Source organism: Sitophilus oryzae, unplaced genomic scaffold, assembly GCF_002938485.1.
Source record: "Sitophilus oryzae breed Bouriz unplaced genomic scaffold, Soryzae_2.0 scaffold_637_pilon_pilon, whole genome shotgun sequence".
NCBI lineage: Eukaryota > Metazoa > Arthropoda > Insecta > Coleoptera > Curculionidae > Sitophilus > Sitophilus oryzae.
In genome coordinates, this window is record NW_022147237.1 from 140,415 (window position 1) to 159,125 (window position 18,711).

General features: G+C 35.2%; 1 protein-coding gene across 1 annotated transcript in view; it reads left to right on the forward strand.

Moving 5' to 3' along the window:
* The first annotated feature begins 259 nt into the window (after positions 1 to 259).
* LOC115887754 (pyrethroid hydrolase Ces2a-like) overlaps positions 260 to 18,711 on the forward strand; it is a 79,959-nt gene continuing 61,507 nt past the window's right edge. The window contains exons 1-3 of the mRNA XM_030907241.1: positions 260 to 326; positions 11,556 to 11,693; positions 11,753 to 11,899. Coding sequence (XP_030763101.1) covers positions 267 to 326; positions 11,556 to 11,693; positions 11,753 to 11,899 — 345 coding nt within the window. The 5' untranslated portion in view covers positions 260 to 266. The remainder of the gene's footprint in view (positions 327 to 11,555; positions 11,694 to 11,752; positions 11,900 to 18,711) is intronic.

The following is an 18,711-nucleotide window of genomic DNA, read 5'->3' on the forward strand; positions in this document are numbered from 1 at the left end:
GTTATTTATTATATTACTAATAATAGCTGTGCTAAAATTTTATCTGTGTAATATAATTAATATAAAGGTGACTAAAAAATAAATTGTTATCGCAAAATAATCGTTGTGCGCAAAATAATTTAAAAATGTATTGCATGGCATTTCAATACCTCAAAATATTCACTTAACAATATTGAATATAGATATATTTATGTATATATCGGAATACAGTTTTTTTTATTGTCGTTATAGTAATTTAAACTACAAAGGAAGGCACACACATAGATATGTTTATCTATTACTTTTACTGGTTATTTATTACTGAGTTTGCATTCATTTGTTGTCAGGTAAGACAACTATATTTTTTTATAAACTTAGTCAAAATTGGAGGTGTCTTATTTCTACTTAAACGGAGACATGCTGGCTGTAGAAGTACTTAAGTGTATTTTATGTAAGTTTTAAGCTATTTCAGTTTTATTGTTTTGATACAATATATTTTATATTTCATTCTAAATTTCTACTTAATTTCTTTTAATCTGCTTACTTGGCGTTGATATTTATTAAATATTATTATTTTTTTGTGATTAAATCATAAGTTATATTTGTTAAAATATTGTTGCGCACCTGTGTGAACTCAACCTAACCGAAATAATATGCTCCGCCCCCATTCGAGAACGACTGGAATAATCTGGAGAGATGGAGAACGGAGCAGCGCCGCTGGCGGGCGGCGACTAGACGCAAATAGAAAATACTAATAAGATCTAGACTGTCTGTTTCTCACATACATATACCGACGACGCTTGGGGCCTGAGGAGAACAGAAAACACTGTTTCGGTCGACGCGTACAATTGCTGCGCTAAATTCAAAATAAATTGCTTTTATATAAATAATTGTAGATAAGTTATAAACAGTTTTTTTAAGAAGTTTCATCGTTATTGTTTTGTTACTTAGTGTAAAATATATTGTGTTTAAATAAGTTAGACTTTCTATCCACACGGAACCCACAAAAAACGTAACAATTGGTGTCAGGTGTGAGGTGTGTGATAGACTAGAAAAATAAAAAGATTGATAATGGCTCCGAAAAAATTGTTGAAAGATTTGAAAGTGTCCGAAGTGAAATGCATATTGGAAGAGAGAGAGAGTGTGTGAGACAGATGGAAAGAAAGGCATTTTGCAAGCCAGATTGAGAGACGTTTTGAGGGAGGAAGGTGAGGATCGGAAAAAAATGACGGAAAATTCTCAAAAATTGGAAGACAGTTTGAATGATAAAGTGAGTGAAAATTCCCAAAAATTAGAAGATAAAATTATGGAGCAGCGCCGCTGGCGGGCGGCGACTAGACACAAATACAAAATACTAATAAGATCTAGACTGTCTGTTTCTCACATACATATACCGACGACGCTTGGGGCCTGAGGAGAACAGAAAACACTGCTTCGGTCGACGCGTACAATTGCTGCGCTAAATTCAAAATAAATTGCTTTTATATAAATAATTGTAGATAAGTTATAAATAGTTTTTTTTAAGAAGTTTCATCGTTATTGTTTTGTTACTTAGTGTAAAATATATTGTGTTTAAATAAGTTAGACTTTCTATCCACACGGAACCCACAAAAAACGTAACAATTGGTGTCAGGTGTGAGGTGTGTGATAGACTAGAAAAATAAAAAGATTGATAATGGCTCCGAAAAAATTGTTGAAAGACTTGAAAGTGTCCGAAGTGAAATGCATATTGGAAGAGAGAGAGAGTGTGTGAGACAGATGGAAAGAAAGGCATTTTGCAAGCCAGATTGAGAGACGTTTTGGGGGAGGAAGGTGAGGATCGAAAAAAAATGACCGAAAATTCTCAAAAATTGGTTTGACAGTTTGAATGATAAAATGAGTGAAAATTCCCAAAAATTAGAAGATAAAATTATGGAAAATTCGCAGCATTTAATCAATATTTTATAAGACAAGATAACAGAAAATTCTAACGACATACAGGCCAGCTTTAATAACAAAATACTTAATTTAGAAGAAAGTTTATATAACAAGATAATAGAAAATTCCAGGGAATAACGTTTCAAGAAAACAGGAGAGTCTTTTTAAAAAATAAAGTTTTAATTTTATTTAATAAAGTACAAGATGTTTACTGTAAGAGCAAAGACAATGGAATGATTTTTAACAATGTGAAAAGAGTCTCCTCGGCTTGGTGAAGGCTTCGTGGAAACTGCAAGGACCGCATCTTCCCATCAGAATGGCGTGATCTTTTTAGCAGGTGTGCAGGAATCCGTGGGCGTAACTCCTCCCTCCTTAAGATAAAAGAAAATGGGGACTTTCTTTTGGTTGGACCTCTTCTTATTGATTTTCTTCATTCGTAGGGGCAGTTTTCTTCAGTCGAGCCAAAATAGAGTTGAAGATCTTCTTTTTCTTGTATAAGACGAATACCAGGGTGAGGATAACCATAACAAACAAGATGATGGTTATAATAGGGGTTGATTTCTCTGCTAAGCATATTTATTTTTGAAATATTGATTGTTTCGTAATTATTCAATGTATTGATTTGTTCAAATTTGATCGATGGTAGAATAAGTGGTTTTCCTTCATCAATTTGAACATCATTGAAATATTTCTTGTTGTTTATTTCGATTTCACACTTCTCTGGTATTTTTATTAGGCTTGGCTTATCGATTTCTATCTATTGATCGATTGTACACTTGGAAAATATTCGATCTTTTTCATTTGGTAATATTAGTACTTCGTTCTGTGTTATCTGCTGGGCTACGGCTTCTTGGACATTGATGTCGCAATTTTCAATTGATCGATCTTCGATTAGTTGAAGGGTACAACGATCCTCAGGGTGGAAATCTTCGATACAGTAGAAAGTGTCTTCTAATTTAGGGCAAATACTTTCTTCGAATTGATTTCTGACTGCTCGTGCGAGGTAGGGGTATTTAGGGATAAAAACTTTATGATTCTGGATAATAGGATATAAGTGATAATAGGATATAAGTGATAAAAGGTTAAATAAAAAATATTCGACTAAAAAAAAAAAAAAAAAGGTTAAAAAAAATATTCGACTGTACGATTGGAATATGTATCGCAAATATAAGCTTTGTATTTGAGAATTATATTTGTGTCCCAAAGAATTGGTAATAAGACAAGATATTTTTAAATTTTGGAATTTGATTTTCGTTATTGATTGATTTTAAATAATTTAACATGTGTTCTAATTCAGAGCTAGGCAGAATCGAATTATGTAAAGTATTTAGTTTTGTAAACATTATTGCATCTTCGATGTTGTCAAGAAAGGTGATAATGTTTTGACAATCTAGATTTATTTGTGTTAAAATTCCTTGAAGGCTAATATAGTCGTGAAGATTACTGATTTGTTTATTCATTGCATTTTGAAATAGTTTTAATCCATAATTTAAATTTTCTTGATTTTTATTAAGAATTGTGATAGTTTTATTATAATTGTTGATTAAATTTTTTGATAACGAAATTTGCATGTTTACTTCGTTTATAATGTTTTTGTGATCGTTTTTTAGTTTATTTATTATATTATCGTATCGTTCACCGTCGTCTGAGTCAAGAGTACCAAATAACCATTTATTTGCCTTTCCTACGATGTTTAATAAACCTCTTTTACTTCGTATATGTGGATGAAGATTTTTTAATTTATTTAATGTTATTTGAGTTAATGTTTCGGTCCTTAAAAGAATATTTTGGGATAACCCGTGATAAGAAATAGGGTTGGAACTATTTTCTTGATCAATAAAATTCTTAATAGTTAAAAACTTACTTTCTATATCTTTAAATTGATTAATAATAGTACCTAAGTCTATAAAATGTATAAATGTATGTTTACTATAAACTAGCTTAGATTCACCTAACTTAAGAGGTAATGGGTAATTATTAAGGGTTGTTATTTGGGTGTCGTCCATGCTGTGAACTTGGACCAGCTCTGCAATTATCAGCAGGGTGATTTTGATCATTTTCAACCTGTAATGAAACATTTTGTTTAGGCTTTCTTGCGCTGCTTTTATGGTAGAACCCTTTATTTGTCTCAATTTTAATATCTATTTCGTTTAAAACAGAGACCTTTTTAAATTTTGGAAGATCTTTCCCACGATTTTTAGTTTTAATGTTCGCCATATCTGTGTTAAGGTATTTAGGTGGGTCAATTCTATCTTCGTTTCTTTTGTTTATAATTTGTTCTTTTTTTTATGGTTATTTTCCTGAATTTGATCGTAGTTTCTTAGTTGTTTCTTTATGATTTTGTACATAGTTTGATATAATTATATTGTCGTTTAAATCGAAGGGGTTGTTAGTATTTATGTGTCCTTTGATTATTTCAAAGGGTGTGAATTTCGTGACACTGTGTATAGCCTTGTTATATTCCAAAACTGCACGTTTTATTAATTGATTTGGTGTAAAATTATTATTTTCTTCCTTTAAACATATATAGTGTTCAATAAGGGTTGAATGAAACCTTTCTACGGGTGAGTTTGAGTTGCTATTCTTTGGAGTGTTATAATGTAGATCTATTTTATATAATTTACCGAAGTTTTCTAGTTCTTTATTTTTAAAGTCTGTTCCACTATCCGTAGTGATTTTTAAGGGTAATCTGTGGTGTGTCGTATTTATTCTTTTGACACGTTTCACAGTTGTTTATGAAATTTTCGATGTCATTTAGCATTTTTGGTCAATAATATTTAGCTGACAATGCGTTTTTCATTTCTGTTATTCCACGGTGACAAGTTTAAGTGGTATGGTACATGTTTAACTTCTCTATTTGATCGTCTTGTTTTTCTATATCTTGTAAAAATATATTAGCTTGAACAAATTTAAATGAAGAATTTTTAAATAGATTTTGAAGAGTTACAGTGAAGAATTTTGCCTCAATTTTAAGTCTCTAAAATACAATGCGTATGTTTGTTTTGGATCGATAAATTCTTTTAATAATTTAATAATATTTTTGGTGATATTTTTAATAGATATGGTTACATAAAGTCGAGTATTTTGAAAAACTGTGTCATATCGACAATTAATATTTTCGATATCACCTGTTGTTAAAATAATTTGATGTTTAAACACATTTATTGATTTTTCAGATATTGGTAAATTAAAAATAGGGTTTTCTAGAGATGTATGTATTGTCTCTAGGTCTGTCGATTTTTTAGTAGATTTTTTACTAGGAGTTTTAAAAGGTGGTCGAATTATATTGATTTTATTTTTGGGTTTCGTTAATTCTGGTCCCAAAATTTCTGATACTATCGAAGGGTCTAATTGTGGATGTGTATTCTTGCAAATCATTTAAGAAGGCATCTATGACGTCATCTGCGTCTCCCGAATTGTTTGCAATTGATTGAGTTTCGAGTGCATTCAGATCTTGTATGGGGTTTCTTGAAAAAGAAATTTCTCGAGTTTTAATCTCCAACGTACAAGTCTTGAATTTGGTTCCTTGAGTGAAAATAACCATTGTAAGGGTTTATGATCTGTGTTAATTACAAATTTCTGTCCAAATAAGTATGGTCGAAAATATTTGCAGCTCCAAACAATCGCTAGCAGTTCTTTTTCGATCGTAGAATAATTAATTTCGGCTGAATTTAGGTTTCTCGATGAGTAGCATATTGGATGATTATTTTGTGATAAAATAGCACCAATAGCATAGTTAGAGGCGTCTGTAGTTAGTTCAAAGGTCTTCGTAAAATCTGGGTATGTTAGTACGCGCTCTGATGTTAAAACATTTTTGCATAAATTGATACTTTCGATGAATTCTTTGGTATGGACTATTTTCGTGTTCTTCTTCAGACATTGGGTGAGAGGCTTTGTAATTTTAGCGAAGTTCTTTATAAATTTACGGTAATAACCAACCAAGAAATGATTTCATTTCTCTTGGTGTCTTGGGTATAGGGAATTCTTTTATTGCTTCAATTTTGTTCTTGTTAGGTTTTATTCCTTCTGCCGTTATGATATGGCCTAAAAATTCCACTTCCTTTCTCAAAAATCCGACTTATCTAGTTGTATTTTTAGTCTAGCTTCTCTCAGTTTTTTGAATACTAATTTTAGGTTTATTATATGTTCGTCTAGTCCTGTGCTGAAAATAATTATATCGTCCATATACACCATACAGATTTTATTCTGTATATCCTTCAAGATCTCGTCCATCACACGTTGAAATGTAGACGGCGCGTTCTTTAAACCAAAGGGCATACGTGTTACTCATAATGTCCTCTGTCTACAGAAAAAGCGGTCTTCTCAATGGAGTTCTTTTCCATTTCTCATCTGATGGAAACCATTGATTACCCAATTTATCTAGGATGTCATTAATGTTTGGTATAGGGTACCTGTCGTCTATCGTTTTTTTGTTGATTTTTCGGTAGTCTACAACTACTCTCCATTTTTGTTTCCCGGACGCATCCATCTTTTTTGGAACTATCCATATGGGCGACGACCAAGGGCTTGATGAAGGTCTTATTATACCCTTGTCTAACATTTCGTTAATCTGTTTTTGGATTTCATTCGTGTGTACATATGGGTATCTATATGACTTAGAATGTACCGGTATTTCATCTTCTGTCCTGATATTATGTTTTACCTTTGATGTGAAAGTTAATCTGTCTCCTGGTTTATAGAATATATCGGAGTATTCTCTGCACAATTTGGATATTTCTCTTCGTTCTTCGGTATTCATATGACTTGTCCTTATTAGCTCATCTATTTCAGTGTTTGTCCTGTTTAGGTGGTATTGTTCCATTTCTCTGGAGACATTTTCAAATGTGTATAGTTCACAAACATTTGACTCGAATTTATCCACAGGTATTGGTTCTTGTAGTATTATTGAAATGGTCCTATCCGTGTGATTTTGTATTTCTACAGGGGCAAAACCGTCCTTAGCGTAAGATAAAATTTGGGGAAAATAAAGTTCGTTAATTTTACCTGGTTTAGTAAGAATTTCTCCCTCGAAAACACTGCCGGGTAAATTTTTAATAAACTTTTCATAAAGATTTACGCTAATTGAAAAATTTACTTCATTAGGCTGTCTAAATTTAAAAGGTATCTGAATATTATTTCCAATCAACTTTTGATCGACTAGATTAATATTTAGATTCATTTGGCAAATATCATTTAAACCAATCACTCCGTCAAAGTAATCGTGAAAGTCGAAAAGTATAAAATCAATATCATGATTGATACCGTAATCGAGAAGAATCGGTACAGTGGCTTGAAATTTCGTTTGTTTACTACCTAAAGCTGTTTTTATATTATTTGTTGTTTGGTAAATACAATTTAGAAATTTTTCTTCTATAATCGAAGGTTTTATTATCGATTTTGTGCTTCCTGTGTCGATTAATAGTTTCAAAGGCGGGTTGATAGTTTCTATATAAGGTAAGGCGTTATTCGATGAGATATTTATCTCAATCAGCTCTGTTGATTTGTTGGCCCGGTATCCTGAAAATTTTGTTCTTGAGACATTTCTTCGGTACCTGGTTGAGTGTATTGATACTCATTATATTGATTATTGTCAATATATTGATTAGTATCTTCGTCTTGATTGTAATCTGTTGTATTCTGATTACAATAATTTTCCGTAGAATCCGTATAGTTTTCCTCTCTACTACAATCATTATTGTACAATTCCTGAAAATTGAAATTCGGATTTCTATCGAACATTCTGTTCCGATTTTAAGAGTTCTGTGAAAATCCTCTACTGCTATTTAAACTGGGTATTCTGGAGGTCGTTGACATTGGCTCCGGTTTTGGCAATTGTTCTGGTGGTATTGGCTTAGGTTTAAATACGTTTACGGGAGGCCCAAAAACTTCTCGGTTTGTTGAAAACCTTTGTGGTGGTACTTGTCTAGTTTGAATATTTATTGGCTGACAAGGCCATGCCGTTTTATTTTGGTGATTTTGGTGATTATAGTTATTATTGTTAAAATTAGGTACATTATTTTGTCGATAATTATTAAAATTATTTTGGAGGTTTTGATTATTAAATGAATTATTAGGATTATTTTGATTATACGAATTAAAGTTTTGGTTGCTAAAATTATTTGTATTTTGTTTTGAATTTTGAAAATTATTTTTTTGTTTATCAAAAACGTTATTACACTGTCTTGAGAGTGTAATAATAAGTGTGTGTAATAACTCTTTATGAGAGTCTTTTTAAAAAATAAAGTTTTAATTTTATTTAATAAAGTACAAGATGTTTACTGTAAGAGCAAAGACAATGGAATGATTTTTAAAAATGTGAAAAGAGTCTCCTCGGCTTGGTGAAGGCTTCGTGGAAACTGCAAGGACCGCATCTTTCCATCAGGATGGCGTGATCTTTTTTGCAGGTGTGCAGGAATCCGTGGGCGTAACTAGGGAATTATAAGAAAAGATAATAGATACACAAGACAAAATAACCCAAATTGATGAGGATGTTAACAGAAAAATCGAAATATTGAGAGACGAAATGGCGAAAGCAAATTCACTAAAATGTCAAGAATCATCGGAGGACCTGAAACCAGTCGAAAATAAGTGTACCTCAAAGACAGTTATGAAACCTCCACAGTTTGGCAGAAAAACCGCTTGGGCCAAATATTTTTGCCAGTTTGAAGCCGCTGGGAGAGCGTAAGGCTGGACAATCGCTGAAAAAGCTACCGCTTTGACTATTGCACTACGAGGAGATGCACCGACATCATGCTGAGACTGACACTGTCACCATCGGAACAGGGAGATTATCAGCAATTGATACGACATTTAGAAATGAGATACGGCCAAGCTCATTTGGAGCATGTCTACCATTTACAAATCAAGAACCGTGTTCAGAAGCCTAATGAGACCCTACGAGAATATCAATTTGAAATAGTCCACCTTATTCGCCTTGCGTACCTTGCTATGACCGAAAATGTTATGGAGCGCTTAGCAGTACAGGCGTTTATGGATGGTTTACGTGACAACGGGACAAGGCAAGCAGTTGAGAATTGTTCCGACGACTCCAAAGTGGAAAGGATTGTGCGTAAAGTACTGGGTCAGTATATGAGCAAGAAGGGGGGACCAATTCGCTACTGGAATTGTGGACAACTAGGAAGTCGTTGCAATGAAGAGAAGGAAGTGAAAGTCTTAAGAACGACTGTGTTTAATGAGACTTGGCAAACCGAAGATCTTGCAAATGACCAAATCACTAATCCAGAGTTAGGCTTAGTGATTAACTGAAAAAACGCGGACCAAAGACCAACGTGAGAGAAAGTTTGTAGATATTCGCTGAACGTGAAGTCGTACTGGTCCCAGTGGAACTCCTTGGTAATAGATAACGGATTACTTTGCCGCGTGATCGAGAGACCAGAGGGACAAGAAAGAGAAGGTGGATTGTAATTGTCCCGGAAGTCTTGGAGGAAGTTCACAATGGAACCGGCGCAGCGGTGGACATCTTGGTGTTACCAAGATACTTGGCAAGCTGCGGGAGCGGTTCTATTGGGTGAACTGTACAGAAGACGTGAGGGCCTGGTGCAGGAAATGTGACGTTTGCGCCGCCATCAATGGTCCACAAAAGCGCGGTAAAGCCCCAATGCGCCAGTACAATGTAGGCGGTCCCTTGGAACGAATAGCGATCGACGTGGCTGGTCCTTTCCCGGAGACGAACGATGGCAACAAATACATTTTGGTAATAATGGATTACTTCAGCAAATGGGTCGAGACCTAAGCATTGCTAAATCAAGAAGCATTTACCTTTGCTGATGCCCTTGTTAAAGAATGGATCTGCAGGTTTGGTGTTCCCATGGAGCTGCATTTAGATCAGAGAAAAAACTCTGAGTCCAATCTGTTCCAAGGCGTCTGTGAAGTCCTTAACTTCCGCAAGACCAAGACGACAGCCCTACATCCACAATCCGATGGGATGGCTGAACGCATGAACAGAACGCATCGGCATTCGGCATCTATTCTAGCTTTTGTGAGTCTGTCCTCTTTTAAATGCATTCTTCGAATGATTACGTGGTCCAATTAGTTATGCCAGTGGCCTGATCTGGGATGTTTCCAGATACCTTTAAACTTGTCCTTCAACATGAACCACGTATTGGTGATGCAAAGATTATACTCTGTGCACGTTGTTAATAAGTGTTCACCATTGCTATTTACGTTTCCTATTCTATGTTTTCCGAATACGTCAGGCCATGTTTCCTCTTGTTTAACACGGGCCTTAAAGTCACCTAGCAAGATGATTCGTTCGTGCTTTGGAATTTGTTGGAGAGCATTTTGTAGAGCTTGGTAAAATTTATCCTTATCCTCAATTTTAGCGTCTAGGATGGGAGCGTAGACACTAATGATATTGACGTAAGTTTTGCCTGATATGGGGTATATGAGGGTCATAAGACGTTCGGAGACACCAATAGGTACTGTTAATTTGGTGCCGATTTAGTTTCTGATTGCAATGCCGACGCGACTCCATAAATTCTCCTGTGTGTTGCGGGGTGACCCTTCCAAAAGAATGTGTAAAGATCCTCAATGAAACTACCTTTATCTGCAAAGCGGGTTTCGCTAAGGGCGGCAACATCTATATTTAGTCGGTGGAGCTCCTGTGAAACCAGTGCTGTTCTCTCTGGTCGATTTGAATTTATCTTGTCGAGTGGAGTGCTTACGTTCCACGCCGCAAACCGCAAACGTGAAACATTGATGTTTTTTTGTTTCTCCGATGAAACGGAGATGAGTAGGCACCCGGAGATCCGATTGAGGGGGTATTTTACCTCCGGACGATGATTTTGTCCCACTCGAATGTTCCATCATTAATGTGTGTTAGCTGCGTAAAAAGGTTTAACTGTGACGGTTACGCTGCTACACAGTATTGGCTGCAACTGTAGCACTGTATGGCTATGGAACAGTGAGAACCGCGACGATAGTTCCATTATGCTACGGTCTCGGCCGGCTAGGAGTAGTTTACTACTCCTCTTCCCCAGAAAGATAGTAGGACTGAGGGTTGTATAAGATTATACCGCCTATACTCGGACGGTAGAGCCTCGTTTGTGTAAATAGGGTGCACCACGTGAAGGTAAGGTTGACTTTTGGATAAGTTACGCTATATGTTTCGTTTCAATACTCCTTGAACAATTTAATGCAATTACCGTTGGATTAACCGACATATTCCTAAATATATATTTTTTTACGACTTATCCCTATTAAACCCCTATTACCCCTATTAATATGAAAAAATTGGATTAATTCATTATACATCGTTCAGTAAAATAAATATCGATTTTTTTTGTTCCTTAAAATTCAAATATATGTATTTTGAAGTTTAAGTCTCCGTCTGGCATTCTTATAAATGTGCTACAAAGGTTTTTCTTAGTTTCTTAAATAATATTAAAAAAAAACTATACTTGAGATAGGATTTAATCAAAATCTGTTCTTAGTTTCTATGTCAAGTGACCAATTTACACCTCAACCGAACGCAAATTTAAGCTCAATCCCTATTTTTGAAATTGTTCGAAAAGAATTGATGTCAGGAAATGTTTCAAGCGTTTGTAATATTCACTTATAAACTAAAAAAAAATTCTATACTCAAATTTTCCGAATTTATTTTTATTTTGGTCAATTTACTGATATTTTTTATTTCTCAGGACCTCAGTCCAATAGTGACACTTGAGGATGGACAAGTGAGAGGAACCGTAAACCGCACTGTGGGATTGGGAAAAACTTATTATGCATATAGAGGTATACCATTTGCTAAAAAACCCATCGACAACTTAAGATTTGCAGTAAGATTACAAATATTAAATTTTTTTTTTGGATTCTTATTACTCATATTTCTTTGCAGTCGCCAGTTAAAAATGATGCATGGAATGGTGTACTCAATGCGACTTACGATAAGGACGAATATACCCAACTTAATGTTTTAAGTAATCTTACGTCAGATGTAACAGGATCAGAAGATTGCTTGTATATTAACGTATACACTACTAAAGTATGTTAGCAAGAATCATATTAAATTCTAAAGGCGGGTCCACATCAATAAATATTTGAGTTGTGCGGTGTATTTAAAATTCAAGATAAATATTTGCGGCGCAAAGTTTAAACTGGTTAAATATTTTACCACATTAATTTTATTCTTGTGTGTTGTCGATGAATTCAGTTGCGTCGAACGACTGTGTGCCGGAAAACTCCAACATTTTGGAAACGTTAATATTAATATACGTATTTTGTGTGGATACCGTGCATATGAAAAATAAAATATGGAGTGGAGTAATGAGAGGCAATGCACCTCATCCAAGAATATATGAAGCATAACTTATTATGGAATCCAAAGCACCCTCAGCATTTCTGTGAGGTGAAGAAAAGAATGAAGAAAAAAATGTCCAGCTTACTGGGATCGTTTAGAAGGGAAAAACCCAAGGGCAAAAAGACTATCGGGATAGGAGCTAGTAAATTCAACGAAAAATATTAATACACATACAAATTTTACTGACATATTTATTTTATTACAGGTGCAAAAGAGGTATATAAAACAAGTTGGTTTGCGTTCAAAAGTTTTGAGTTTTTAATGTTGTAGAATGTTGTTGTTTAATAAATATGTCAGTAAAATTTGTATGTGTATTAATATTTTTCGTTTAATTTACCAGCTCCTGTCCCGATAGTCTTTTTCTCTTCGCTTTTTCCCTTCTAAACGATCCCAGTAAGCTGGAAATTTTTTTGTTCACCTCTTTCACTTAAGTACCACATGCTTGAGCTATTTTGGCCCATGCATCACCTTTTTTGATGTTGCTAAGAAGCGTAAAGTTACCGCTACTTTCTCTTTGACTGGTATAGCTTTTCTAAAGTTGGTGTCTTTCTTTGTTATTTTTGGTCCAATCATATTAGTAAGAACCTCAAAATCTGTTTGCGACATGCGAAGAAAATTAAAAAAATTGTCCTGTTGATTCATCAGCAGCTAGTGTTCGTAATATTTTCGCCCCGCCGCGACGTTTTGTCTTCTATGAAGAAAAAGCTGCGTTGTGTGTGTGTGTCCAGTATCGTCTTTTATTTTTACTTTTATTTAATCTCTTTTTCCGGCGAAGATAATCTGAGAGAATTATAAACAGTGCATATTTTTTTTAAAACAAGTGACATGGCCAGCCAACGAAAAATAGTTACATGTATTTACGTCGAAAAGTACTTTAAACTAAAGACAGCAGTCTACACTAACATGACAGTGAGGCACAAATCTCTTTCAAGTTTCTGAAAAACCGACAGGCCAACGGATCCTGTGCGTTGTTCGGCACAAAATAATTTTCGCGCATTTGCTTGCGGCGCACAGTCCACATCAACAAAAATTCCGCGCACACGAAAATATTTTTGTCAAATACAACGCACAACACAAATTTTTATTGATGTAGACCCGCCTTAATTGAGGACTATTATATTACTAAATTACTATTATTGATATCTTTTGGGGTTTAAAATGAAACTAAGGCGATTTCTTCCTGAAAATTTGTTTCTAACTAAAATATACAGTACCATGTAGAAATGCATAATTTCTTGAATGGGACACTATACAGGGTACTACAAATTCGAGGTAAGAGCATTGGAATATCGGTAACCGTAATAGGTACATGGTTAAATTGGGGCAAAGTTGCGCCCCTTTGGGATATTTACCAAGATGCCATCAAAATAGTTTTAAAATTTCCTGAGTTATTTGGAAGAAACGGTTTTTTTTAAAATAAATTTTCTTTTTTCCTGTCGTTACTTTTTAGAAAATGAAAAAACTAATTGCACATTCTCGTAGCCACTTTATTAGGGCTATCTGATAGTATTTTTAGATTTTCAAATTAGCCGAAAATTTGTGAGATACAGAGGCCCAACTTATTTTTTTTAAATTCGGACCTGCATCTCGTCCATTATTTTATTTGTTTCGAGGTTTACAAAAAAATGTTAATTATAAGAGTTATAGGGAAGGTTAAGATACACATTTTAAAATTATTATAGAGTATACAGGGTGCTTCAAAAAGTGTGACGGATATAATAATGTTTTTTTTTAAATGTAATACCCTATTTTTTATTTTATTTTTAGATTCTGCGTAAAATTCCATAACTTTTTTATATATAATGTTATATACCTAAAATTAATAGTTTTCGTAATATTTAAATTTGTTTAAACAAATGTTAAATTGCAGTGTGGTAGAAAATTGTCAGTGGTACCATTGTTTTTGAAGTTGGAATACGAAAATTTGGTATGAGAGTTTTATAGAGATGTAAAAAATGATATATCTAAAGATATTTTAGTTAAATGCTACAGGTTGTTCAAAATATATTTATGAATTTCGATTATTTAAAATTAAAAAATATCAAATTTTTTAAATGGTACACCCTATATATTTTCATATTTTCTCATATATTTTGCCAAATCTCTTCAACTTTTATTAAGTATATCATATACCTATTCTTAATAGTTTGCGATTTATTGCAGTTTTTTCTATTTTTACCCATATCTCTAATGCAATTACGCTATAACATCATAGTTCTCATGACAAAAAAATATAATTATCAAATTTTCATATGTCTGTTAAGCAAGTTAAGAACAAAACGTGAATTTTAGTTTAATTTGTTGTCATAAGTATAAATGGTAGAGCTAGAGATAATAGTTACAGATTGTCCTGAAAATGAATTAGTCAATGTGACTGATATACACGAACAAGCCAAGATAAACATATTTTTTGGTTCAGTACTATATTTTATATAGTACTTTGCTAAGTACTATAAGAATAGATGTAGATTATCTAGAAAACATTTTCAATATTATATTATATTATTGTTAGTGTGTAATGGGACGGTTTCGCCGCAGTAGTAATATTGGCTTTACGTAATGACTTATAAACCAGAATTACTACGAGAAAAAAAACTTTACTCTATGTCGAAGAAAATTCCCATATCAGTAATTGTCAACAATTAGGTAATCTAGTTAGTATTACCCTAATCTGTAGCTATTCACTCTGACGGAAAATCCAAGTGTCATCTTTCATAATATAGAAATACACCAAGAAATTCACGACTACGATTTCAGTTTATTTCAATAACGTTAATTAATTTTAACTAATAATAACAATTGTAAATAATTATTAAGCTACTTGTTAAAGATAAGTAATAAATATTTTTATTTTGTCACGGCAATTATGATGTTATAGTTTATTCTAAATGAACCTTTGATCTTCAACCAGAACGGACAAACGTCTATACATAATTCAAATAATAAAAGAAAATTACTATGTGTCATCGCGTATTGGTATCTTGACTGCTCGGGTGGGACCGAGTGCTGGTCGGGAGGTGTCTTCGTGCTGAAAGTTCCTAGCTGCTCGGGTGAGACCGAGTGCTAGTCGGGAGGTGTCTTCGTGCTGAAGGTTCCTAGCTGCTCGGATGAGACCGAGAGCTGGTCGGGAGGTGTCTTCGTCCTGGGTGGTCCGAGCTACTCGAGTAAGACCGGGTACTGGTCGGGAGGTGTCTTCGTCCTGGGTGGTCCTAGCTGCTCGAGTGAGACCGAGTGCTGGTCGGGAGGTGTCTTTGTCCTGGTTGTTATTGGCAGCAGTATCAACGATGCACTAGGAGGCTGGTGATGAGCGGTATTTAAATGTGGCGATGACATCGGATAATTTTGTGTACTGATGAAACTGTGACGGCAGACTCCTATTGCTGAACGTCCGGCGTTGGTTTCCAGACGGACCAGGACATCGGGCTTTTCTGCCTGTCACTTCTCCACTTCTTCCCTGGTAAATTGTTGCTGTCTCCACCTTGACTGGCTTCCAGACACATGGGAATGTGGGGGAGTTGGTTAGAGTGAATGTGTCATGCAGATGGTTCCTGGCAGTGACTCAATGGACTTTTCATGAGTTGTTATAGTTGGTTTAGCTGCTTTTTGATCTTCTTCTTGACCAACATCCTTCAGCCCAGGATTCGAAGCGATTTGAACGGGATGGTATACATCAACATTTTCTACATTTCTTGTGATCTCTGAGTGTTCCACATCTGGAACAGAACAAAATAATTTTTTTTTCTGGCATACACCACGTAGGTCTCCGGGGATTCCACATCGCCAGCAAACATTCTTCTCCACCGGAACTCTTAGATGCTGTGCTAGTGGATTCCGTGGTACCATTAACAAGTCTCGCTCCTTTCACCGTGGGTTTGACAGGAACTGCCTTGGAACTTTGGCACTGTTCTGGCAATTTCTTTCCAATATAGGAATGGGCAGCTCCAGTATCCAGGACCAAATAGTCGGTGTTCCGGTAGCAAATCTTCACAACAGGACGAACTTCTTGACTAGTGTTGCACAAGAGTCTTGAAAAAGTCTTGCAAGAAATTCAAGACAAGACTTTCAAAATTTCTTGTCTTGAATTTCAAGACAAGACAAGACTTTAATATGCAAGAAATTTCAAGAGTCTCGCAAGATTTCTTGAATTCAAGATTTCTTGAAAGTTAGAAATGATACGTTTTTTTTAAGTGATAATTAGGTCTTTGCGCAAGTTATGCCGGGTTTATACAACATTTACATAACCGTAATCACAATCATAGTCATAATCAGAAAAGTTAAACTATCCACTTCTTATAAACCTGTTATCATCTTCCATGAACTTAGCCTTTAATTATGTTACCCTACTTAACTGATATAAAAATTATGATTATGAAAATGTTCTATAAATGCACATTAAAACTGCCATGTGATTATGACGATTATACAACTCTATGTATATTTTTCCTATATAGAAGGATGTGATTAATAAGTGATAATCATTTAAGTGATTATCGCTTGGTGGCCATATTGTAATTGTCATTTATTGAAATATTAATTCAGAAATCATTTCTGTCAGTTCCACAAAATATCTCGTCAATTCTTATTACAAAATGGCAAAATAAGAAGGATATATCTACTTTATTTCGTTGTATAATCTTTTTAATAATACAACTCAAAATTTCGGAATTACCTAATACTTTTGCCTGACACTCACAGCGCTTTCAGATGATAGCCGTCGGACGAACTCCGTCGGACGGAGCATACGCGCCCATGTGAAATATTGTTACGAATGTTCGTATATAAACTCATGGTACTTGCTCGAAGTAGCGGATACCGGCAACACTACTTCTTCTTCGGAGTCGTATTTACGAGTCGGGTAACGCATTTCGTGTTAGGTAAAAGTGTTATTCGGTAATCCCGAAACATCTTGTGGTATTACATTCGATAATTAAGACTGTGATTATGATTACGACTTATGCAAATGTTGTATAAACTCGGCATTAATATTGACCAGTGTTCATTTTTTTTCTATCATAGCCAGTGATTTAGAGTAGAGAATGAAATAAAATAAAGTTGAGGCAACAAACCGTATATTGGTAATTGGTATTATACACAAAATTATATTGGTAAAATGGTATTATAAAAAAACTGTAATAAAGAATGTAAAATTTCTCAAGACAAGAAATTTCAATAGTTTTGCAAGACAAGACAAGACTTTGCCATTCAAGAAATCTGCAATCTTCAACACAAGACAAGAAATTGATTTTCAAGACAAGAATTCTTGTCTTGTGCAACACTATTCTTGACGTAAGATTTGTGGTAATTCTTCGACGATGTCGGTTGGTGAATAATGTTGTTCATGGAATATTTCTGTGCGTCTCTGTTCCAGATTTCCTGGGCTCACACATGAACAATCCCCAGCATGACCACCAGCCTTTTTGCATCGGGAACAAAAGATGTTGGGCTCTGATGTGCACTGATTGCGGAAGTGCCCTGTCTGTCAACATCTCCAACAGATCGTGTTTGAGGTGGAAGCAGATATTGTAGAGTTCGGCGCTCTATGCGGATAGCTTAAAAAACGGGGAGTAACAGACACCTGTCTATGTTTACTCTGAGGCGGCGATTGGCTCTGGGTAACCATCAGGTTGCTCACGGCACCAGCACGCTCATTTTCCAGCATGGCTCGCCGAGGCGTACTATTTGGTCGGGCTGCGACATCGAACGATGTATAAGTACATTGATTAAGAAGTTCCTGATTAAGCAGTTCAAACTCTTTGGTAATTCGAGAGAAAGACGAAATATCGTGAAAATCTCCTCTTCTGACATACTGCCGATACTCGGGCAATAAATTCCGATATAACCACTGTAGTTCTTGACTCGCGGAAATATTGCCATGTCGACGTACTCGACGACTGATCTTCGCCCCCAAGTCTACTTCGTAATTCACAGGATAATAGAAGATTCTAAATTGCCTCGGTTATTTCGGTACCAGAGCGCCGCTCCTCCTTGTAAAATTTCAGGAAGCTGTGGCAACAACCGGTTTAGTTGTATGGTCTGTACCGCGCAAATCTCTTCTAATCTCTCCAGAAAATTTGCGGGATCAGACCGGCCATCAAATGTCACTCCCCATTTATAAACATCCAAGGGACTAACATTTTGGCTTTGTGTCTGTCCAGGAGTCGGCGGTAATGGGTAGTTTAACCACAAAGAAGCAGTCCCTGCCTGTCCAAATATTGGCCTCGAGGTGGATGTTGACATAGTCGTAGTGACGGTATCGTATTTCCAGAAAAATCAAAAGGCTGCATTCTAGGTTGTGGGCTGACATGTCCGTCTCGAAAAAACTTGACGATCCTCCTCCTCATTTCTTCCAATGTTCCGGTATTATTTAATCCAAACCGTGTCAGTTGTGCGACCAATTCTGATTTCTTTAACAGATAAATCCACCCCCTTCGAGAGTCAGTATCGGTACTTGGACCAGGGGGTACTAGGGTCTGTATGGTAGGCATCGATCCAGCTTC